The sequence below is a fragment of the Falco punctatus genome, assembly GCF_963210335.1.
Source record: "Falco punctatus genome assembly, chromosome: 3".
In the NCBI taxonomy this organism is placed as follows: Eukaryota; Metazoa; Chordata; class Aves; order Falconiformes; family Falconidae; genus Falco; species Falco punctatus.
Window position 1 is genome coordinate 110,635,267 of NC_137582.1, and position 23,023 is coordinate 110,658,289.

The 23,023-nt window shown below is 45.1% G+C and overlaps 1 protein-coding gene across 6 annotated transcripts in view; it reads right to left on the reverse strand.

Moving 5' to 3' along the window:
- Nucleotides 1-1,141: 1,141 nt before the first annotated feature.
- Nucleotides 1,142-23,023, reverse strand: part of UBR4 (ubiquitin protein ligase E3 component n-recognin 4) — a 79,914-nt gene continuing 58,032 nt past the window's right edge. For all 6 annotated transcript variants that reach the window (XM_080381334.1, XM_080381335.1, XM_080381333.1 and 3 more), the window contains 23 exons: nucleotides 22,783-22,892; nucleotides 22,107-22,248; nucleotides 21,271-21,352; nucleotides 20,078-20,251; nucleotides 19,521-19,642; nucleotides 18,913-19,110; nucleotides 18,706-18,786; nucleotides 16,271-16,358; nucleotides 15,739-15,866; nucleotides 15,193-15,300; nucleotides 14,934-15,053; nucleotides 14,014-14,204; nucleotides 13,491-13,664; nucleotides 12,856-12,955; nucleotides 12,074-12,292; nucleotides 11,691-11,804; nucleotides 11,245-11,387; nucleotides 10,817-10,942; nucleotides 9,844-10,038; nucleotides 7,367-7,591; nucleotides 3,777-3,867; nucleotides 3,036-3,198; nucleotides 1,142-2,307 (listed from right to left, as the gene is read on the reverse strand). In XM_080381334.1, the coding sequence (XP_080237460.1) occupies nucleotides 2,243-2,307; nucleotides 3,036-3,198; nucleotides 3,777-3,867; nucleotides 7,367-7,591; nucleotides 9,844-10,038; nucleotides 10,817-10,942; nucleotides 11,245-11,387; nucleotides 11,691-11,804; nucleotides 12,074-12,292; nucleotides 12,856-12,955; nucleotides 13,491-13,664; nucleotides 14,014-14,204; nucleotides 14,934-15,053; nucleotides 15,193-15,300; nucleotides 15,739-15,866; nucleotides 16,271-16,358; nucleotides 18,706-18,786; nucleotides 18,913-19,110; nucleotides 19,521-19,642; nucleotides 20,078-20,251; nucleotides 21,271-21,352; nucleotides 22,107-22,248; nucleotides 22,783-22,892 (3,159 nt within the window). In that variant the 3' untranslated portion in view covers nucleotides 1,142-2,242. The remainder of the gene's footprint in view (nucleotides 2,308-3,035; nucleotides 3,199-3,776; nucleotides 3,868-7,366; nucleotides 7,592-9,843; nucleotides 10,039-10,816; nucleotides 10,943-11,244; nucleotides 11,388-11,690; nucleotides 11,805-12,073; nucleotides 12,293-12,855; nucleotides 12,956-13,490; nucleotides 13,665-14,013; nucleotides 14,205-14,933; nucleotides 15,054-15,192; nucleotides 15,301-15,738; nucleotides 15,867-16,270; nucleotides 16,359-18,705; nucleotides 18,787-18,912; nucleotides 19,111-19,520; nucleotides 19,643-20,077; nucleotides 20,252-21,270; nucleotides 21,353-22,106; nucleotides 22,249-22,782; nucleotides 22,893-23,023) is intronic.

Below are 23,023 nucleotides of genomic sequence, written 5' to 3' on the forward strand. Positions count from 1 at the left end.
TGACCCAACTGCACGGGGTAGAAAAAGAATTATTTTGCTGGTATAAACTTTACCACTTCCTGCAACAGCAGAAACTGTTTTCACAAAAGACCTGTGCCAGCATAAATGGAGCTATACCAGGATCTGCATCAGCAAAAACTGGCGCTACGCTGAAGTTACCTTGTTAGGTAAGCTGAAGAAAGGTACTGCGCAAGGTATTTGTAACATCTTTCGCACCAGTGAGGCAACAGCTGTGAAGCAAAAGCTGAGGGACTGCCTGGCACGCTGAGGCTGCGGCTGCAGGAGGGGAAAAGTCCTATTTTTCTATGGAAAGAGAATGAGTAAGTCAACAAGGCAGCCCGGTATTCCTCCCCAGCCTTCCAAACCACATCAACAGCTCCTGTCCAGAGTCGAACCAGTCAAATCTTACACAAATGACAAAGTCAAAATGTGGTGGGGGTTCAGTCTTGCACCTCTGCATGGCAAGAACCTTTAGAACCCCAGTCATAAAAACCTGGTTTCTTGTTACCTGTTCACTGCTGCTTTCAGGAATCACACTGATCTGAGACTTCATTTAGTCAAAAAGGGGGTTTAGTGTTGTTCAAGCTACTGTACACCGCTCCTGGCAAGCAAAGCTTGTGCATCGACCCACAGCTATATTGCAGCTGCTTATTGGGAGAGAAGCCTGTTAGGTTTGACTTTACAGTGCTTTCAAAACTAGGTGTTTTTTTTCTCTTTTATGTGGTTAAAAGGCAGGTGAAGTGTAATATCACTGCACTAAAGAAGAACAAACTCCACGCACTAGCCTCGCTCCCATGCCTTCACAAGGCACGACAGATTTACCTGACTGACAAAGTAACCCACCGACATGTCCTCGAGTCCCTTGCAAGACACTAACCCAAACCTCTCAAGGTGGCTTAGCTATTCAGCACTCCTCCCCAGAAGCAAATCTGACTGCCAGGAATGACATAAGCACCTGTGGAGGTGAGAAGAAAAACACTGCGCCTTCACCCATTTGCTAATTGCCAAATCATAACGTGTGCTTAACACTAACAAAAGGCATCAAATAGGTTGCCGAGTTATTCAGCCTCTAAAATAATTATTATTTATGGGATGGGACTGTGTTAGGATTGCGGAAATTCAAGTTCAAACAGAGACAAGAAAGACAGGGAAAGCTTTATTAGATTCCAGCTTAACCACGTGTCAGCTGGGTTACAGGACAGCAGAACTGGTGGTAAAGGTAAGTTACCAGCATGCACAACTGGGTGAGAAAAGGCAAGGCTGTATTCAAAGCAGGTACTTGGCTTCAGGTCAGGGCATGCACACCAAAATGCAAGCTATCAAAAGAGCAAGTGGCCGGCTCCAGAAGTGTGCAGCATCTATTTTCCATGCAGTTTGCTGAAGCTGAAAATTTTACCAGAGAGAGAAAGTAAGTTCGATGGGAGCAGCGTCCCCCCAGGAGGCAAGGTCGCCATCAGTACTACGTGACCGGAGGCAACAACACGCGCGCTTGCTTTGAACACAGCCTTGGTGAGAGTCAAGTCCGGAAAGATGCCGTGATATGCAACATGCCTTGCAGAGGGGTAACACGAAGTGCCAGGGGAGAGGACTGCGGCGGGGACAGCCGCCCTCACCCAGGTGAAGGAGGGGTGGAAGGAAACGCTGTCCTGGCAGTCCACGAGTCTCTAAAGCTCACGTCCCACAAAGGGAAACCTGCTCTGCATGTACAGTCAGTAAAGACAGTGTCAGTCTGCTTCCTTGCTCGCTACGAGCCTTTTGTTTCCTGTGTCTCCTTGTCCAGACTACGGGCTGGAAAGAGCCGCAGCTCTGAGCCCTGAGAGAAGGAGCTCTGAAAGAAAAGATGAGAAAGAACTTGGCATTGAAGCTACTTCATGGTTAAAGTACTAGTCAAACCCATCTTACCCATTTGTTCGATTTATTTAACTTCAAAGAGGTGCACACTAAAGCATTAAGATTTACTAGTTTGGATTCCTCTCTGTACAAGTTCTTTCAATCACCTTGAATACACAAGGCTTTACAGATAGAAGCACTGAAATACAAGATAAAACAAATCTAAATTCCAAATCACTCCAAGAAGAAAAATTGTAGAAAATGAAAAAAAAAAAAAAAAAAAGCCCAAACAAAACAAAACCAAAAAACTGCAGCACTCCTCAGGGAAGGAACAGACTGCACAAGGAGGAACACAAAGGGATGGAAGGCAAGCTAGTGTAGTCTCTGCGCAACGCTTCTCTGTGCTGGCGGCTCAGGGGATGGAGTTCAACAGATCCTTGAGGAAGCTGTCGGGATCATTGATTTCTGATAAGAGTCCTTTAAACAAAAGAAGACAATACAGAATAATTAGATCCACAAAGCGATTTCTCCTGCCCACAGCAGGGATTTGAGCTAGGGCATGTGGAAGTTAATAATGACAGCTGCAACGTTATTTTAAGTATGGACAAGACAAAGATAAACCCTTATTGGGTGCACAGGCAGAAGGGACCAAAGTGCGTACGTGAAATACATATGGCATTTGCTCTGGTGCAACAGAGCTCCTATAGGGATCCTGGTAGCTCCATACGTTGGGACAGCAAGAGCCTGGCCTGGGGCACAACTAACTTCTGCCAGAAGTAACAGCAGCATCTTTGCACGTTTATTTTCAGCATCTCCCGACTCCTGGGGATACCAAAACCCCTACGGCAGGAACTCTCGCTGCACTGAGGTGCTGCCTCTAGCGCACCATCACAGCTGTTTATCAGCCTTCAAACCACATATACCCCAAATCACCTTCAAGCTGTGATGGAAGCACGTATGTTTAGCAGAGCAGGGGGAGGACCTGCAGGATCAGGTGAAAGAAATTTTCCTGTCTGGGGATGCTCAAGCGTGTCTCCCAACTGTTTTTGAAATAGTTTAGGCAATAGCTGGAGTGCCAAGGTCTCCTCCTCTCACTGCCTGGTACAAACAAGCTGCTGCAGTAGTGTCAGGAATGCTGCTGTCTCAAGTAAGCGGCAGTCACGAGTTGCATAAGACAGCCTATAAAAGGGAAAGTGTACACTTACCAGCCACATCCAAAAACTCGGAAAACGTTTCAACTGGCATGAACTCCTCCTGGAAGGTTTTCAGGGCCTTGTCTGCAGCTTCGTGTATTGGCATGTCATTGTGTCGTATGAATTCAGCTAGAGAGTAGGACCAGCCTCCCTCTGTGTTACTGGTAGGCACCTTCTACAAGAGGGGAAAACAGGACCAAATCAAATCGAAAAATAACTATTTGGAGGAAGAACTGCAAACCCTGAGGCCTTCTCCCATGGCTTTTGGACTTGCATCCCCTCCCTCTCGTAAACAAGCCACACAGGAAAAGTTACCCCGTATGTGGCTTTATAATCTTTTTGTACAGAACGCAAAGGTCGCGGGCATTTTCTCATCCTAATTATTTAACCCACTTTGGAAGCCTCAAGTTTCTTTCTGGTGGATGCCCCAACCCCCTTCCTTACCCAGCTGTCTCCCTGGTGCAGCTCTGAACATCCTTGCTTTAGCGAACAGCAAACAGAAAAAATAAGCAAATACATAATACGGGAGGAGTGCTGCAAGCTGGAAAAGTCTCTCAATTCTTCAGATACCAAATCGCAAGGGGTATAATAAGCACAGGCAGCCTCTTGCGGCCTTTCTGTTCAGACAAGGTGAAGTTTTATGTTTACAAGGATCTTGGAAAAAGGGGCTTCAGACTCTGCCTTTTATTTCAAATGCATACAGTTGCTCCGGTTAGAAAGCTGGTATAGATGAACTTCAATGTTTTTTCTTACCTTGAACATGTTGTAAATGAGATCTACTAGGGCCCAGAAGAGAAGACCAGAGCGGTACGTTGCATATTCCTTCACTGTCTTATCTGCCAGTCTAGGAAGATAATGAATTCAATCTTTGAGTTAATCACTTTACTACGCTTCGGTAACTGATTTGATGAATAGCATGAAAGCTGAAACGGCCCAAAAGCCTATCGATAATCCGCACGGGGAATGGCTCGGAGTAAGCTTTGCTGTGTGCTCTTGGATGCAAAACAAACATTGGGCACCCGCGATTTCTCTGCAACAATTCCTGTGGCTAGGAAGGCACTTCCCCAGCTGCGCCTCGTGTAACCAAAGCAGGTTAGCCAGCAAAACCTTATTCTGCTGGAAGAAAACGACCACAGAGGGAAGGGTACCGCTAAGACTATATAGGAAGTCAACAGCAAAGTCGGAAAAAAAACCCCACGGCCCCATTTGTGTGCTCGCTGCTTGGAGTACAGCAGATTCCTGAAGAAATAACTAAACCCAGGTTTCAGACACAGCCCATACCAATGACTGAGAACATATTTTTGCTTCTGACAAATGCACACCCGAAAGACTCTGAGGGAAATATCTTGTCCTTGAAGAAACGGAGGAATTTCAATTTAATATTTTCTTGGTTATTCTATCGCCATGCAAGGACTTCTTTTGGAAATTCAGCATCTGGCTGAAGGAATGCTGTAAAAGTTGTAGAGCTGTCCTGGGCTAACAGCTCCCAAAGTTTACAGGATTAATCACAAACAGGTTCTGGCAAGGCGGAACCTCCTGCCAGCAACTCTAATGGGTTTGGAATTTTCTTGCATGCGTTTCTGAGGTGCATCTGCCTCCATCACATGCCACTTCCTGCTCGCCACTTAAAAGCTTTGGAAAAAAAAAAAAAAAAAAAAGCCCTTTTTTATGCATCTAGAACTAGCTCAGCTGCCACTGACACACATCAGCAAGACAAAAGTGTACGTATCGTCTGACCATGGGCCCAGCTGAAATCTGCCACAAGTTGGGGTGGGTTGTTTTTTTTTGGGAAACGAACATTTTGCTGCTCAAATTCTAAAAGGTTACATTTATGTGTCTGCCCTTAAAACAGACAGCTTGGTAGGTGGCAGCCTGCTTGGGCAGCTCAGCTTAATTATTTAAAGGAAAACCAATTAGTAAAGGTGACTAAATTTCCATGGGAAGAACAGCAACTTAGAGCGAGGCTAATTCTAGACTCCCAAATACTGCAAGACAGAGCTCCTTTTTATGTGAATGGTTTTGATCTAATTGGAGTCTGCTCCTTTAATTGAAAACTAAAAGGCCCTTGTGGGTTAAGTCTGGTAGCTACCTTCTGGAACAGCTACTTCACATAATAGCTGCCGCGTTTTCATTAATGTAAGCTGGTTCATGCTCATCGGCTATACATGGACTGCCAGCCCAAAGTTAGACATTAACACTTCGGGAGCCTTGCTTCTCTCATGAATATTTTATAAAGGTCGCAGTCAGGAGCAAAGGGAAAAAAAAAATCAAAAGGATATCTTCCTCCCAAACTCCAGATGAAAGCTACACTGAAAAGTGTCTGTAGGATTTTTCTAGCCAGAATTCTTGGTTCAGTAATAGCGAGCAGGTAATCGGTCACTTCATTCAGTTCCTTGGAATTTGTAAGTTACACTTATAAAAAATAAGAACAAACCCAGAACTCCTATCAGTTCTGGTAATTTCATCTTTGGCTTTAAACAGAAAGTGTTCCAAGAACACAGAAGGAGCTGAGCACCTCTCACTTTGGCCTTGCAGACAAACTGTGATAGCTGTAGCTCCTGGCAGAGACAGAAGACATTTTTGGCTAGATTCTCCTCACATCTGTCTTATACCAACTAATCCAGCCGAGCAGCTGGATAAAACACCTAACCACCGGCACTATTTGTTGCCTTCACTTAAGTACGAGGGAATGTAGACTATTGCCTGCATCTTCATTCGTAAGATTTACAAGCCCTCTGCAGGATCACGAGTTGATCCTCAGCTGCTTTTAGACGCACTGCTGGATCCCATAGCCACTTCTCTCCATCTCCGCTGGTAAAGGCAGCAGCGAGTCCCTGCATCTCTCCAACCTTCTGTCCCCACCAGCCCGACGTGCTTGGAATGGTGGTGCTCCCACATAACGCACCTAATGTGGAATGCTAATTTTAATCTTTTGTATGCAGTGACATTACTCTGAGGTTACAGACACTGGCTTCCTAAGCTGACAAATTCAAGGTGCTGGCACTTATCTGCAGGGCATTTCACTGTCCATCGCCCTCATTCCTGGTTTTCCTCGGGAATAAACAAGCACGGACCTCGGAAATAAGAATTGCTGTATTTCTATTTCTGAGAGGTATTACCAGGGGAAGGTTTTGTGCTCTCTTAGTCTGCAGGGATTAAAGCAAGCCCTTGAATAAACCTTGACACAATTCCTGAGAACTATTTCTTGAGTGTTTTCCCCTGAAATTCCAGAGATTGAATGGTCTAGCTGGAAGTTCCTTGCTATGTCTGTTCCAATATGCTTTTCTTACAGACATGCTTAGAGATAAGTTGGGAAAGAAACAGGTTCATCTACTGAGGGCTTTAAAAAAAAACCAACAAAATCACCAAACATCCCCAGCAAAGCCACACAGGGGCTTTGCTTTCCCAGTCTTTTTGGCAGACCACGTGAAAAGCTGCACACCCTCGTGCCTGAGAAAACAGACCTCCATGACAATATCTCCCGTAACTGTTAAACCCCCTTTCCCAGAACTCAGGCAGGGTGGTGGAAACAGGAGACACGAACACCGAACAGGCTGAGCTTGAACAGCAGAAACCAGCACAGAAATCAATACAGGAGCCCCTTTAAGGGCTCTTTCACTTTTGATGGCTCTAATAGCATTGATGCATGCTGTGTTGTGTGTTACTACAATGTAATGACTTTATCAAACACATAATTAATGTCATCAGAGTAAGAATGCCCTTTAAGGCGACTTAGAATAATAATGAATTTCTTCCTCATTATGACAGCTATTTAAAATCATCTTTTCAAAAACTGGAATTCCTCTTCCTTCTCTGGAAATATGTGCTTTTGTCAGGCAGGCACAGCCACTTATTCTTGTACTTCAAGTGCTTGACAGCTGCTATTGATTTTTTTCTTTTTTAAAAGCAATGGCATTTGATTTCTATTTCTATATTTCTATTTAAGGAAGCTGGTGCACTGATCAAAAGAGCACAGAAACAGCTTCTTTAGTAAGGCAAGCAGAGAGCATGCTGCAGCTCTGGAACAGCACACAACAGAAGTTACCACGCTGCTTCACTTGAGATGGGGGGGGGGATACAAACATCTTACCATTTTGCTACTTTTAGCTATACTCCTACAAAAAGCATCATCTCCGGTCATCATCTGATTGAGCCACTCCAAAAAAAATCCAGAATTGAATGCTCCTGCTCATACCTCTGCAACGCTGAGTACAGAGCTACTCAGAAGGGTTAATATCTGCTACTCTAAAATATGTTAGCTCCCCACAAGCTGCCCAGTGCCTCTGGCTACGTGACAGTAACATGAGTAAGGTGGCAGCTGGAGCCCCAGGGTGGTGGCTAACCTGCTGGCTCCCCCTGGGGACACCACTCGCGCATGGGAGGTGACGAGGAGCCTCTTGAGGATCTCCACTCGCATGGCTTTCCACTTCTCGGGGGGCGAGATGTGCAGTGCCAACACGGTGTAATAATGGGGCCCATCCACCTCGTAGGCACTCTCCACCCACTTCTCTCTGGGGTGCTCCATGAAGCTCTGGAGGTTTTTCTCCTCCCTTGAAGTTGCTCGAGTTCTGAAACACAAGAAAAACTTCAGCAGCTGCTCTAGCTCTCACATGGTAATTTGCTACTTCATAGAACCACAGAGCGGTTTGGGTGGGAAGGGACCGCACAGAGCACCCAGCTGCAGCCCCTGCCGTGGGCAGGGACCCCTCCCCCCAGCCCCGGCTGCTCCCAGCCCCGTCCAGCCTGGCCTTGGGCACTGCCAGGGCTGGGGCACCCGCAGCTGCTCTGGGCAGCCTGTGCCAGTGCCTCGCCGCCCTCACCGGGAGCAGTTTCTTCCCGAGATCCAACCTCAGTCTCCCCTCTTTCAGCTTAAAGCCATTGCCCTTTTTCCTCTTGCTACGGGCCCTTGGAAAAAGTCCCCACTTCCCAGCAGCTCTGAGGTACTGCATTTGTGCAGCCCCTACACAGGGAGAAGCAGTGCTAGCTTGACACGGTCAGATTTTTCCCCAAATTCATCCACTGGTTGAGTATTTGCTCCCAGTGAAGCACACATGGCTAGCAAACTCACTCCTCCTTGGAGCTGCGTATGGTACCAGAGAGGTTTCCAAGGCAGTTGGCATTGCTCCAGTAGAAGACAATACTACTGTAGAGCTATTTTTTTTTTTTAAAGATATAAAAGAGGGTCAGGCCAGCCAGTTCACGTGTTCAGCTTGTCCCATCTCCCATCTGACACCATGCACATGACTGCAGCTCCTACAGCCAGACCTTAGAATCAATTTATATTATTCATCTACTGCAAAAGCAATCACTGAGAAGATACAGGCCAATTTCAAAACCAGAGACAGTGTATTTACTGTAAGCTTATATATATATATATATATATATATAAATATATATAAATATATAATTTTTTTCCTTTCCCCCCAGCTCCAGTCTCTTCAGGACTGCTGACAGCCCAGAGCTGACTGTTAAAGCAGACTTTGCGAAGAGGCATCACGCTTTATCACAGTCTATTGCTCTACTTCATCAGGAAGAAGCTGCCAGCCTGGCAGGTCCCTCAATTTCCAAGTTAGATATACTCCCCCTATCAGGAAGGTATAAAGCAGCATCCTAGCAGATAAAGCTGTATCTGGCATCAAGTGTTGTGTGACTTTTTCATTTGTTACATGATGCAGCTGGTAGTCAACTAGTAGCTCTCTATTTTCTCCATTTAATATCGACATGTCTTTAGAAAAAAAAATAGTGTCTGGAAACTACATAATGCATTTTTATACAACAGCCGCACAGCGGGTTCTGGGCTCTCTGGTGCCAGTAAGCAGACTAACGAGATGAATAGTTTCATTTATTTGTTTCCCAAGGGACTCAGAAAACAATAGCACAGGGATCTGGAGATAGATATTAAAAACAATAGCCAAATTGTATTAAGAGCCAAAACGTTGATTAGTTCCAGGCAGGAAAGTGAGAGATTTCATTGCACTCCATTTGGAGTGACCTTGGTTGAAGAGGCTTATATTTTAACATTTATACCCTCATCTAATTAGTATTACTTTCTAGTATCTCACTACACGAATAAAAGGCGTATGGGCATTACATTTTCGCATGGGGTACTGCATTATCAGAATCACCTCGTGCATTCCAAAGCATTTAGGTGCCTATAGATTTGTATATTTAGACATAGAGTCAAGCTAAAGCACGCCCTTATCTTATTATGCTCTGAATAAATAAGATCTTACTGAAAAACTTCAGCAGAAGTGTTCCTATGCTGCTGTTTATTGGTAAAAAAATTAAAATAATAATACAAAACACTTAAAAATGTCAGGAAAATCTGATTGACCTGGACAATAAAGAAGAATTCCAGCACTCCAAAACTGGAAACAAAACCGATTGTGTTATTTTAATATCGGATAAAATGACACTGCGTTTAAGTTTTCAACTAACAACAATTACTTCATCCTAGTGTCTCTCTTCTGTCTGCTCCAGAGAAAATTAAGCTGGCAGTGTTTCTTTAATCTAATAACCCTGCTGCTCACTCCAGAGGTAATAATTACATCCAGAATGGAAAGAGAAGCTAATTCTCAATTGCTTTTATTCAGTAGTTTCTCTGTTATCCTGCATGTTCAGGCAGCAACGCTTCACTCCAAACCATGTAAACCTCTAACAGTCTGCTTAAGATGTGTAATTTAGTTCCCCCTATAACTTTGGTGTGATTTCCCATCTTTCTTGCCACTCAGATGTAACAAAGCCCGGATTGCAACCATTGCAGACCTTTCTGAGACTAAGGGCAGAAGGCAGAGGTTACGGCTAAGAGAAAGGTACTGACGTGTTGAGGACGTAGAGCACCGTGTGGATTATGTACGGAATGAGGTGTATGTTGCTCTCCCTTCCTCCTCCTCCAGTATCTATGCTGAATGATTGCTCCATCGCAAAACGGAGAAACAGCAGTTTAATGTCATGGACATTGAGCTGGTAGGTGGGTTCCCGCTGCCCGGTGCACTCCTGGAGGTATGTGTTGTGTCTGAAAAACAGCAGTGTTACTTATTATTTATTAAAAACTCTTTAAAAACTTTTAAAGTTTCTTCTACCACACCGTAGCTCAGAATTTGAGCAAGCATTTCATAGAAAAGCTTTAAAGAATGAACAGGATACGAAACTGCAGTCACTGCTGCCTTTGGTTAACCTCCCCAAGGGGAGGCTCTCGGCTTACTCTGGCAAATCCAATTCCATCTGCAGACACATAGACACTCATCGATACTATTTTCCCATGTCAAGGGCTTGGAATACAGCTCCCTGGCTAAAATGCATTGAAGATGTTATCACTCCCGGTTTGTAACGTGACTACAGACACAGCACAAGGTGGACCAGAATACTGGTAACAGGACGCGCCATCTCCACCTGCTCTAGGTAAGGGGTCAGGCTACTCTAACTCACTACCATCCAACAGAGGTTTGGAAATTACACAGGGGAATCCGTTCCTGTCAGCCAGCTTTAATTTAGTAAAGCAGGGGGACACTGGCTTGCAAATAAATCAACGTTATTACTACACAGCTGCATCTTCAGGAGTAACTGGGGGTGAAGGAGGTAATGAATTTATTTATTTACATGAAGCCAAGAAGCAGACACCTACACTTTTGTAGGCGATGTACTCTTGATGGTAAAACGTGAAATGGCTCAGGTTTCTAAGATTTAGCTACCATCACCTTTGATTCCACTGTTTGAAACTAGCACGCCTCTGCAGTAATGTACTGACTCACCTACCCAGATGCAAAACAGCTTGAGAAGTAACTTCTACTCACCGTGCTAAGCAAGTAGCAAAAGCAGACTCTGGCACATGAGGTCCCCAGACCGGCAGGAGCCCGTTACACTTTGTGTTGGCGTTTTGTAGGGCTGCGCTCTCCCATTCTTCACGTCCGCGAGCAAGTCTGCGTCGAGAAAGCAAGCCACACCCAGGCAAGTTAGAAGCCTGCAAGTTTTTGTCTAAGAGACCATCAGAAAATTGACAATTCCACAGCTTCTTTAAATGGTGGACTTTGCTTTTCCATGTCCAGGCCTGACCTCTATTTGCATGTTACAACAGATCACAACAGATCTGGCTGTTTCCAGGCTGCAAAGTGATCAACTCGTAAGCAAACCCATCCTGAGCTACAAGGCCAAGTGCCACGTTCACAAACTGCCTTGGAAAACGCCACCGACCACCACGACCCAGCCTGTGACCAGACCTTACCTTACAGCCGCAAGGTGACAATCGTAGTGGACGATGTTGAAGTGAGAGACTGTGCTGTATCCCTGCTGTTTGCGGGGCTTGTTCTCAAACTCCTCTAGCGCAACGCGTTTGGTGAACGTATAAATACCTAGGACTTTCGTCGGCTGCAACGACACAACAGCTGTGTTAAAGACCATTCACTTCTGCAACCCTTCACGCTTAGTACTATTTTGACACTGCACTGGGTTTCATCTCTCCCAGTCCTCACCTCAAACCTACACCGTTCAAATCCTTTTCCAGCTTTCACTGGAAACACGCTTCCACTTCCCAACCACCTCTGGAATCTCAAGAACCAAACCTGAGATTTCCCCGATCTCCCAGAGCCATCGCACCAAGCGGTGTGCAGCCGGGTACCGCCAAGCCCCCCTCAGCGGGTGAGAGGGCTCTGCAAACAGATCTCAACCTACCTGAAACTTGTATCCTTCCCGGCAGATGCAGCAAGTCAGGCCTGGTTCTTCTATAAGTTCCTCCATTTGTTTAAGCAGCGCAGTCTTGGTCACAACCTGACCCTTCTCATTCGTCTGCAAGAGAGAACAGCTCAAGCAGGTTACAAAAGACAACGATGAAGACCAGCATCCCCACCACTGCAACAGGAATGCCCAACCCATTTCCCAGCCTGCTACTGGCAACCGTATTTACTCTCCCAGCAGCACCAGGCAAACCGTGGGCCTGAGCTCTGCAATATTTGTCAATAAATCACTGTACACAATTCCTTGTGTGGCAGTTTTAGCCAGACAGAAATAGACGACCATTAGATCACTAGTCTGCCGTCAGTGCAAACAGACATTACCGTCATCCCCAGAGTGCCCAACGCCTTCTGTCTCATTGCCATGGCCATACGCTTCTTCTCTGCACGTGTCTCCTTCCGGGCAGCGTCGATCTTCTTATTCACCTCTGGATGTTCCCTTAGTGCCTCCAGAAGATTCTCCGCTAATGTCCCAATCCCTTCGTCACTAGACACCTGCTCCAGTTTGTGCAGGTTGGTAATTGAGTCTGTACCTATTAGCACCTAATAGGGATTGAAACACACCACTTTCTTCAGAAGAAGGGTATGCGTGACAGTAAGTAACAGTTCCCTCTAATTCCACCCGTGACAGCTGAGCAGAAGTACTGATCTGCAACAATTTTTGCCAAGTGTCTTATTTCCTCCTTTGATGCTCCTACATTAGGAACTCTGGACCCTAGAACTGCATCCAAGACTGGGGCAATTCGCCTCTACACTGGCCATTAATAATAGGTCGTAGGTGGATGTTGGATAAAGAGCATCCTTAAAACAATAATCAGGCCTCGAGAAGCCTATCAATACTATATAGTTTACAGCCCTAAATTACCTTCTCTTCACACTGGTGCGTGAACCTCACACCACACAGAATGACAAGATACTGAAGTCAAAATCTCTGCCCTCCAGCCTTTTCCAGACTAGCAGATGATACCTGAAGCTGGTGCCTCTCTCCCAGTCCAACAAAAACCAGTGTAGAATCCACTACTATAGAAACAGCTTCTTAGGTACAGGCACAAAAAGCAGCGTCACAAGCCAGCCGTGTCCCGCCTGGCTTTCAGGACAGTCCTTACCTGCGTAGCAGGGTGCTGTGTGGCAAGTCCACGGAGCAGGCGCAGGATAAAAGGAAGCGCAGGTCGAGATAAGAATTTCTTCCATATGTCTGCATCCAAACTGCACAGAAAACAAGAGGCAGCAGCTGAAGGGCAGTCACCCGTTCTGAAAAGGCACTTGGCGGTCAGCCAGCAGCACAGCTTGCAGAGCCCAGGCTGCAGGCAAGACAAGCACCCTTCCTCCTGTGTCCCTCCTCCATTAATTAACAAAGTGACATTCACACTCCCACTTCCATGTTGCACACGCTAATAGCCATAGTGTCAGCTCTTAGCCTTGGGATTTGTTTTATGTTGATGAGCTGGCCATCAACAGCAAAAGCTCTGTTGCAGTGCAATAGGTAAGGAACAGGCAGGAAACACAGGCATCGTGATACGAAGAAATCTGCTTGGGTGGTTATCAAACGGCAAAATTACAGGCTTTTTAGCCCATCTCTATAGTAGCACTGTCTCACCAGTCCCTCTGCATCACAGCTGTACCAAGCTGTACAATGCTTCGGAGTGTGGACTTGTTAACGGTTTTCTGGGAAGATTGTTATGGTGACAAAACGAGAGAAGGATGTTCAGGATTATCACATACATGAAGTAGTGATTCTTACTTCTTTGCACTGGGAATGTGCTTTTTCATGTAGTCAAGGGCATTCTGCGTAATTCCCTTCTGAAGGATGAGGTCTTTCAGCTGATGGCCATTGCTGTTGTTCTTTATTCCCGCTGCTATTTTACAGAAGCAGTCCAGGAAAACTTTATCATCTCCGCTGTGCTCCTCATCATACCTGAACGAAGAGAAGAAATGGTAACTTGGAGGCTCTCCAGAAATCTCTGCCTGCAGTTCTCATTACATTACTGCTGAATGCACACACATGCTTCAGCTCAGAGACTCAGAAAAGCTACTCAGGCCCTTGTCACCTCAGAATATGCTCTGAAGATCTATTTCTTGAGCTACACGCTCATATATTTCTTTAAAAAAATGGCTCAGAAGTGAAATAGGAAATTAAGCTTATGCAACCAGGGATCTCTGAAGCTTTGCATTTCACTGAAGTAAGCATCAATGAGAAAAATAAAGGTAGAGACTTGTACGTACAACTAATTTCATGTGCGTTTAGTTGAAATATGACAACATACTTATCAAAGTTACAGTACGGCTTAAATCGATCAACGAGAATCTGCATTTTCTCCATCTCCCCGAAGGACAAGTAAGGGATGATGCGTAATAGGCCTTGCAAGACGCTGAGATTGGAACGGACAAAAGTGCTGTTAATCTGATCAAGCAACATTACCAGCTGATCTTTGTCACCAGTTAGGAGGAGGTTACCCTGCAAAGGAAGAAGACCTCGATTCATGTTCAGGAAAAAAAATCTATAACCTTCTAGAAATCCCTCACTCTAGTAGTTGGTAGAATACTCCAGCCTCGAAGGATTAGAGCTCTAGAGCCTGCTAAAGATAGCCTGATGAAGCACAAAATCCAGCCTCATTCCCAAACATCTTGTGGAATGGCTGTATCAATCCCTCTAGCTGACACCTGACTTCATCCACCTACTGTTGAAGCACTTTCCAGTCAAAATGGTCTAATAAATCCAACCCAAAGGACGCCAGATTCCTATACACCAACAGATAAGCAAGAAACTCTTCTCATTCTCAGCCTAGCTGACATATAGTTTTTATCCTCATTAAGTTGGAAAATCAATCATGTTTTCAACACGTAGGAAGACACTCAAAAAAACAAGGCAGAGCTGTCTCTTCTTGTCTCTCACTGGCCTGTGGCCCAAAGCAGCAAGGAAGGGATCCAAGCAGTGCCTAATAACCCCCACCCCCGACCGTGCAAGAATCATTCTAAAGAAGACTTTCTGTGCTTTTGGTTCAGGGCACTCCTCTTGCCCTACCTCCAAGGCCTGCTAAGACATGCCAGCAAGCGTAACAAGGGTTAGACTCCCATTCAGCACTCCTCTACAGCTTCTGAAGCTCAGCATCACTGGAACAAGGTATTTGCAAGCCTTGAATCCCAGTTAACATTTCCATTCACACACCGAGTCCCAGGCACTCACCTTGTCCTCACTCAAAGGTTCTGCATTGGATTCATCCAGTATGATCTCCATGATACTAAGCACTTGTTCTGCCACGGCTGCTCCTCCGCTGTCCTTACTTTCCTGCTCAGCCACCAGAGCCTGGAGAAGACAGCAGCAGTCATTGCAAGGCCAACAGTAACTGGTTTAACTGACCCACACGCAGCATGACAGTCAAGAGGTAGCTTAAATTCATGGGAGTCCACGGAAAACACCTTATGGAAGTCCAGGTTGTCCTTACCAAGTTAAGAGTTCCCAGCATGACATTCAAAGTGTTCATCTCTGGCTTGACCAGCTGCTGACGATTTATTTTCACCTTCACGCAGTAACTGAACAGTTTTAACAGCACCTACAAAATACGGAGGATGTACATTACCTTCAAAATGGAGTAGGAGGATTTTGCTGAAACCAGAAGCACCCGATAATACAGCTAGTTTCCAGGCTCCTGGGGTAAAGTACAATCCAGAATGTTACACCAATATTAACCTTAGGACAGCTTTGGCTTTCACGTAAGGCCAAGGCAGAAAAGAATCACTCTAGCAAGAGAGGATTTAGTCTTACCAACTCTTCAGCTTCTGCACGCTTCGAAGTCTTTGTAAAGAATTGTTAACCAGGAGGAATGGGAGAGGGATAGAAGGAAGTTCTCAGGTTTTCACTAATTAGCGAATTGAAAACTCTGCTCCAACACTTAAACTGCAACACAAGGCAGGCAACTAAACTTCACTAACATTTGTGGCATCTTCCATCACATAACTCCTGACCCCAAAGAACAGAAGCTGAGACTCACAGTTAAGAGGTGCCGGCCTTGTTTGAAGTCCTTGATTCCAGTCAGTCTGTTGAGCATGCACTCCAAGCCTCCACACTGGGCCATGACACCTGCCATCTTATAAACTTCTTCCTCATCCTCCTCTTCATCTGCAGGACAGACAGAGATCGTGAAGAGAGGAAGCAGCCACAATATGGCAAGCTTTTGCAGCCCATGGGATAAAACAGTGAAGCAAAAATGGAGAGTACAGTAAGACACATTCACCAGCAGTTCAAGTAACTTCAACTGTATCAAATTTGAAAAGAATTATGAGCAGGAATATGAAGAAGGTCCAGGCAGAATGGTCCCTGTGCTATGCAAGCGTTCACGTTTAAAGTATAGATTTAAAGGGTCATTAAAAGCCTCCTCCACTCTAGGTGAAGCAGGTAAACGTGGCAAAAGCAACGTCAATCAACCTGAAGCTCACTGCTGTAAGGATAATCGTGTCATTGCTCTCTGCAGTGAACCTCAGATTTCAAATCTAATCCCAGCTTTCAGGAGACAAACGCATTACCAGTAGTGGAGTCGAGAGACTCGATGAATTCCTCAGTTGCATCTCCTAGTAACCCTCGCATGCGGTAAATGATTCTCATCGGCTCCCCCTGCAAGAGAGGAGAGCGTTATATTAACTGTATCTCTGTGGACGCTTGTATACAAGCCCAGCTCTCATTACAGCGTGTAACGGACACTCCAGCCTCAGTTCTCCTTCACGCTGTTTTGACTGTGGATGGCAACACGGAGAAATCTTTCACTCCCTCGTTCTCCCTGTACGGAGATGAATTAAAAACAACAGTAAAGCCGCCACCTGCAAAAACATCAGTAACTCATCTATTGGTCTGCCCAGCTTTTCCTGGCATTGTCAACTAGATCAACAGGCTGGTAATAAACAGTTTCTTCCTCCTTAGATCTGCTTCAACAGTTTCCTTTAGCACCAGTGAAAGACATAGCCAAGCAAAACGTGTTCATCTCTAGAGAAATGCCCGCTTTCCACGGCATCCCTTCCCTCCAAGGGTATTGCACAGCATACCTGGGAAATACAGGGATCAAGCACAGCCCAGTAAATGAAGGAAAGGCTAATTGGATGAGTGCTTTCAAACTGATAAAATCTGCAGCGATGGAAAATGGAAGAGGAGGAGTAAAAGGCAATTTAATAAGCTTTCAGTAAGACAGTATATTACTAAAATGATGCGGACAAACCCGCTGAAGCATGAGCTGTGCTTTTACCTTGGGAAAGGGCTAGTTTTCCACATGCATTTCCAGCTGGAAATACTGACAGCGTATCACTAAACTTTCCACTTTAATCCATAGGTCTGAATAAAAAGCAGAAAAGAAAAATCCCAGATTTGGGAGCAGGAGACCTTGCAAGAGAAAACCTGTCAGAGAGCGCACTAAGCCTAATGTGGAATAAGCAGTGCTTAATGTCACAGCAAATACATAAGCACAGGGAAAGCCCCGGGGGGAAGATCTGCTCAAAGGCCACACTAGCGACCAGCAATTAACACCACAGGGGCCCTGGTAAAATGGCAGATGAACAAAAAAAGCCAGTGAGAGACAAGGGAAACAAAAAGGGGCCTGAGGTTGAGTTCTTGTGCGCCTGTCTATTTCCTAGGGAACGTGAGCCGCAGCTCCAGAAGCGCTTTGCGGAGGTGCACACAAAGGAAGACAGATGAAAGCTGTTCGTCGACAGGAACGCTGAGCAAACTCTGCCTTTCACCACCAGCACTGCATCCTGGGAGAGCCCCACGTCAGCTGCAGCTTGGCATCTCATGGGAACAGCACCTCGCCGCTCCGATCAGGCAAGCAGGCTGAGGCAGCACGAGTGATGCTTTCCCTCACTAACTTGGTTAAGAGTTGGAATTAGAATTCACAGATTCAGACCAGCACCTCACTTCCCTATCCAAGTTGGTACCTCACTAAAAAATTATCATTGTCACCTAGCTTTGAGCTTGGTTTTGCAGTACAGAAGACTTTTCTACTGAAATAGAGCTTGATGAGAACCATTCCCCGTAGCACGATACATCGAACACAGGCGTTTTGTTTGAATTCTTCCCCACAAACATAGCAAACAAATGCTTTCAGGAAATCGAGGTTTCAGTCAAAGGTGACTGCAACCCAAGAGTAAATGAGGAACGAACAAGCAATACTGTGCAAATCAGTGTTCTTTTATAATCTCAAGTGCTACCAGCAGTGCCTCTGAAGAATGTATTTGCGATGGGCAAGATTTAGTCTGATGGATTCCTTCTCGGTGGGGGTTTATTTTAGTGGCTATAAAAAAAGGAAGAGAAGAGCTTGTTCCAGACCACATCCACCTCTGGAACAAACTCACTGTGACACGAGGAACTAGTGTTCCTTAACACTGTTGCATCTGTTTCTTCATCTGAAACACTGGCAATGCACACTACTAAGAGCAAACTGGGAGGATGAAATCGGTCAAGTTCTTGAGATCCCTACGTGAAAAGCACAAAAGCAGAAGCGCAAAGTAACAGGGAGAAATGTTGGATGCTCCCTGAGTAAATAACCTGGGTTCATCTCCGAAGCACAGACTGATGGAGCAATCTGGTGTCCCTGCCTGTACACACACATTAAACTGTCACATGCAGATGGAGTGTGAAACGCGCTTTGAAAGGCGGTGACACAAAGTTCAGCTATTTCCCTGGAGGAATGGAAGAAAGTTTGTCACCCAAGAAGACAGTTCATGTATCTGATAAGCTACACATATAAGTTCAATACACTCACCTGGGTCAGCATTATGTGTTTTTAAATCACTTGTGTGGCAGAATTGACTAACAGTCTATTCTAGAGCACAAAAAGGTGCTGACCAGTTATACCCAAGAATATACGCCAGAAAAGAAATCCTGACTCGTGTGATTTCCCACTCCCCCATGTTTTTGTTAGTATCAAGGACAGGAGTGCTTTGTGCTGACTAACAAATACAAAGGTAACACGTACCTCATTGGTGGGACACCACACCTTCTTGTAGACCTCAGCCACAGGTAGATCCAAACTGATTATCTTATTATTCACCAAAAGCTGAAAGTAAGAAAATAAAACGTCAAGAACAAGCTCCCATTGCATCACCAATCCAGCAATCATCTGCTGCCTAGAAATGGCATCCCCACACAGCTGTGCAAGAAATCCACACTTGTCCATTCTCACCTCCATCCCACTGTCATCCTCCAGCAGAGCTACCAGGTCACAGTCCTGACAGATTTTGTTCTTGATGTCCCTCATGAGCGGCCCAATGCCAGGCTCATTACTGCTGTAGGGATTTCCTGGCATTCTGCCCTGTAAGAAGTCTTCCTGCTGGGGATCTTTCTCCAGAGTTACAAAGAACTCTGTCACTTCATTCTCCTCCTAAAGGACAGCAGCAGACAAAACGATTCAGTTTTCCCCTAACCACGCTCCCATTCCTGCATTTTTACGGTAGCAAGTGACAGGACGTCCCTAAACCTTCAGTCCTTTCATCACTGCTGCATCTGGCCGTATATTGCCACAAGTGGCATTCAGAGGATGTCTAGTATCATTTCGTAAGCAAATTCCTCAGCATGAAACAACACTACTGGTTCTGCTCTTTTGCACAGAGCATGCCACAGCAGGGAATTTAAATAATAAAACCCCAAAGTGTGATACTACTGCAGTTCTACACTTGCTCATATTAAATCATTATTGTAGACACTACTGGGTTTTGTTCCAAAATGCAAGCAACTACATCTGTTTCAGAAATCTAACTTTATAAGCAATGCTACAGCCATCTCTGTACTTACAGGATAGATAATACTACATAGCCTCTCAAAGATGAAGACTGGAGTCCTGTAGTCATCAAGGCTATAACGTTTTGCAGTCTCTATACACACTGCCATAAATGCTTTGGTTTCAGATTCTGTGCCTGCCAAAAACCAGAAGTATTAAAAAAGACACAGGAGTCAATTTTTACAGGTTCCATTTTAACTCAGCATACACAATAAATCTTCCTGCAAGAAGCACAAAAAGAAGAGTGCCTTCTTCTTTTGCATATCCACCACTTAAAAGATGAAAGGCTATTTATTGGTACGTTTACTAGGAAATCCCTTTGCGTGGCTGGGCTGCAGTAAAACAATCCCATGAAAAGGAGGAGGTTTAAATTCCTGGAAAATAAGAAACGACTTCAGGAATGTTATTTACCTTTTGTGTGCCAAAAGGAAATATGGGAAGGTCCAAGCCATAAAAAAACCCCTCACTGCAGTAGTCTTTTAGAAAGAAGGTCTTTGTGTGGCTGTAACAATCTGCTTTTTCATCTCGGCTGACCCAAACTCTGAATTTTACAGAACCAAGGCGGTTTTACCTGTTGTCATATCCTCCAGCATCTCCAGCAGCATGTCCTGGGTTTCATCAATCAGCTTCGTTCTTTGTACCACCAACTTCCTCAAACACAGGTAACCATTCAGGACTGTACCCACCAGGCGGCTTTTGAAGTGTCGTTTGATGGACTCCACCTCCACGAAGGAAGAGAGAAGACCTATAAAGCAATGAGATATCCAGGAACTGGATGGGAGAGTCCGGTTTGTTAGCTCTGAGTTTCATGTGGCGAGCAAAGAGGCCACGCTATCATAAAAGCAGCACGACAAAATGGTTTGTCACAACTCCGGTTGTCAGTCTGTGGTTTAACACTCGCTTTTATGAACTGAATGGTTGGAGGCAAAAACCCTGGCCCGAGAGAGCTGCTCTGTAAATTATACCACACGGGACCGTGGTGAGGGAATGTGGAAAGAGCATAACGAGCTTTCTAAGCGCCTGATATCAAATTCTGCACTTTTGGACATTTTTCTACTGTAAGATATTACAAAAGCAGGTGACTGCTCTCCTTCGAATATTTAAGCTAGCTCTGATGATGTGACAGGCAAGCGTGGTACATGACTTATCAGTTACCTCATTATCAAATTGGTCACTCCTATAATAAAGTAAAAAAAAAAAAAAAAAAAAAATCAAACACACACTTCGATTCTTTCCCATGACATATTTATCAACATGCTTTTTCTTGCCAGAATCCAGGCTTTATGAATTAGGCCATTAATTTTTGAAGAACACGGAAGAGGATACAAAAGAGAATGACCTAGTTAATGACGTATTTCCATTTCCAACAAGTTTTGGAAAAAAGCATGCCCTAGAAGGTTCAAAAAAAGAAGAGCTGCCATAGAGTAAATAGGTAGGAAACAACAGGTAGGAATCAGCGGTGTTTACAATGGTCCCACAAATTATACTGTACAATGAATGTAATTAGGAAATGGAGAAGAAAAGTAATATGATGAAGTTTGCTCATGATACATTACCACAGTTCAAGTAACTAAAAATTCAAACTGATCACAAAAAACACGGAAAAATCCATTTAGGGGTTAAGTGATAAATTGATGGCAAAAATCCAATGCTGAAAATTGCAAAACACTGAACATCTCTCAAATTCTGCTACATGCTGTTCTGGAACAACAACCACCCCACCTCTAATCCTACTACAGGACTTGCATTGATGCTGCTAAATACCTGTGAGACTCTTCAAGGCATATCCCTGCTGCAAATCAGTGCTGAGCGTTGCTTCCTCCAAGGCAAGTAAACGAGCTATTTCCTGAAAATAATTAATAAGGCTGTAAGGACAAGAAACTGCAATATTGACCAGCTGGGGAGGGTCTAACACAGGGTGCAAAGGAATACAGCAGAGACACAGAGCCAGCCACAGAGAAACCAGAGCTGCAACACAGCAGTGGGGAGGGAAGGAAGAGAGGAGAGAAAAACTACCCCAAACATCCTCCTCGTTTTCTCCCTCTACCTACCTATTACCACTGCTTTGCTCTAGTGGCCCTCCACAATGGACTCCAGGAGGGTATCATCTGCCTCTTTGGAGGGCACCAGGGATCACCACAGAAAACTCCTAAGACCTAACACTCTGAAGACTGCAACTTAAATGTGAGTCTTCTTCACCAGGCTGTAATTCACACTCAAGGGATGGTAGCACACCTAATCCTCCCTTGTCATTAAGGGCTTTCGGAGTCCAGTCTGGCAGCTAACACAGCTTTCAACTTGGGCCTTGGGTGCCAAGGCAGCGTGGCAATATTTATAGCCTTTAGCATTAGCTGCCCCCAGAGCAGTTAATTAACGTGTACCAGGCAGTTTGCGCTGGGGAATGCTACAGCTGGGGCTAAAACCACTGTAGCTCTTCCAGTTCAGAGATGACAGTGCCAGAGTGTGACCTTCATCAACCTGGCGAGTGTCAGCAACAGGGCACTGAACGAAGAGATGAAGATTTCGAAGCAAAAAAGCCAAACTGACAGGTCAGGGACAGGCTTTCTGTTGCTACCTAATTCCTCCATGCAAGTCCATACCTTTGTGATGAGGCTGCCGATATAGGGCAGAACCCCCCGGGCTGCCAGGTAGACCTTCCAGTGGGCCGGTTTGATGAGTTTCTGATACAGCGCCAGGTACTCGGCGGCACACTCACCAGCGATGCTCAGCTCATCCAGGTAGCTAGTAAAGAGAAACACAAACTGACAACCGCTTCGCAGTAACAAGAGGCATTCGCAGCTTAAGGACACCATGGCAAGAAAGAAAAAGCCTCCAGAAATCTATCCTCCCTGTTGTCCTCCCAGCTAACAGCACAACTGATAGTCATCACTCAATGGCTAAAGTGGTATTTTGTCCCAAAAAGGAGTTCCCCAACTTTGCAACTAGTGTCAATTGGGGCAAGTTATGTCACAGGAACTAGAAGAGAGTTCACGCTATTATTTTGCTGTCTAAGAGGCAGGGGAAATGTCATCCACACAGCTGAACACCATCTGCTTCTGGAAAAAGTATGGAACAGCAACAGCTTATGGCCAGGCAGCAAAAAAAAAAACAGGTATCCCTAAATCTACACCATCCCAGCTAATTAAGTTTTAAAAGACCTGTGAACCAGAGGTATACAAGGGAGAGGTGTGAGAGAAGTTGGAAGAAGGGAGAGATTCTCATGGGAATTAAAGAAAAATAATCCTGGAGCTGTCAAGTGTGGCAACACAGAAATACCTTGTCAGGAGATCAAGGACCTGCTGTTTGCGGCTGGGGATGGTAGCCAGGGCTTCCACAATAGTACACGCAGCCTGCCTGGCCGCTTGAGTGGCAGGAGTAAACAGCACCTAAGGGAAGGGCATGAAAAGACGGTATCATTTGACGTCCACAGATAAAACTAGTGGTAGCTTACAAAAAGGCACAGCATACATTTCGACAGTTTGATGACCTGGTGGCAGCGTTCTCTTGTTCTTCCAAA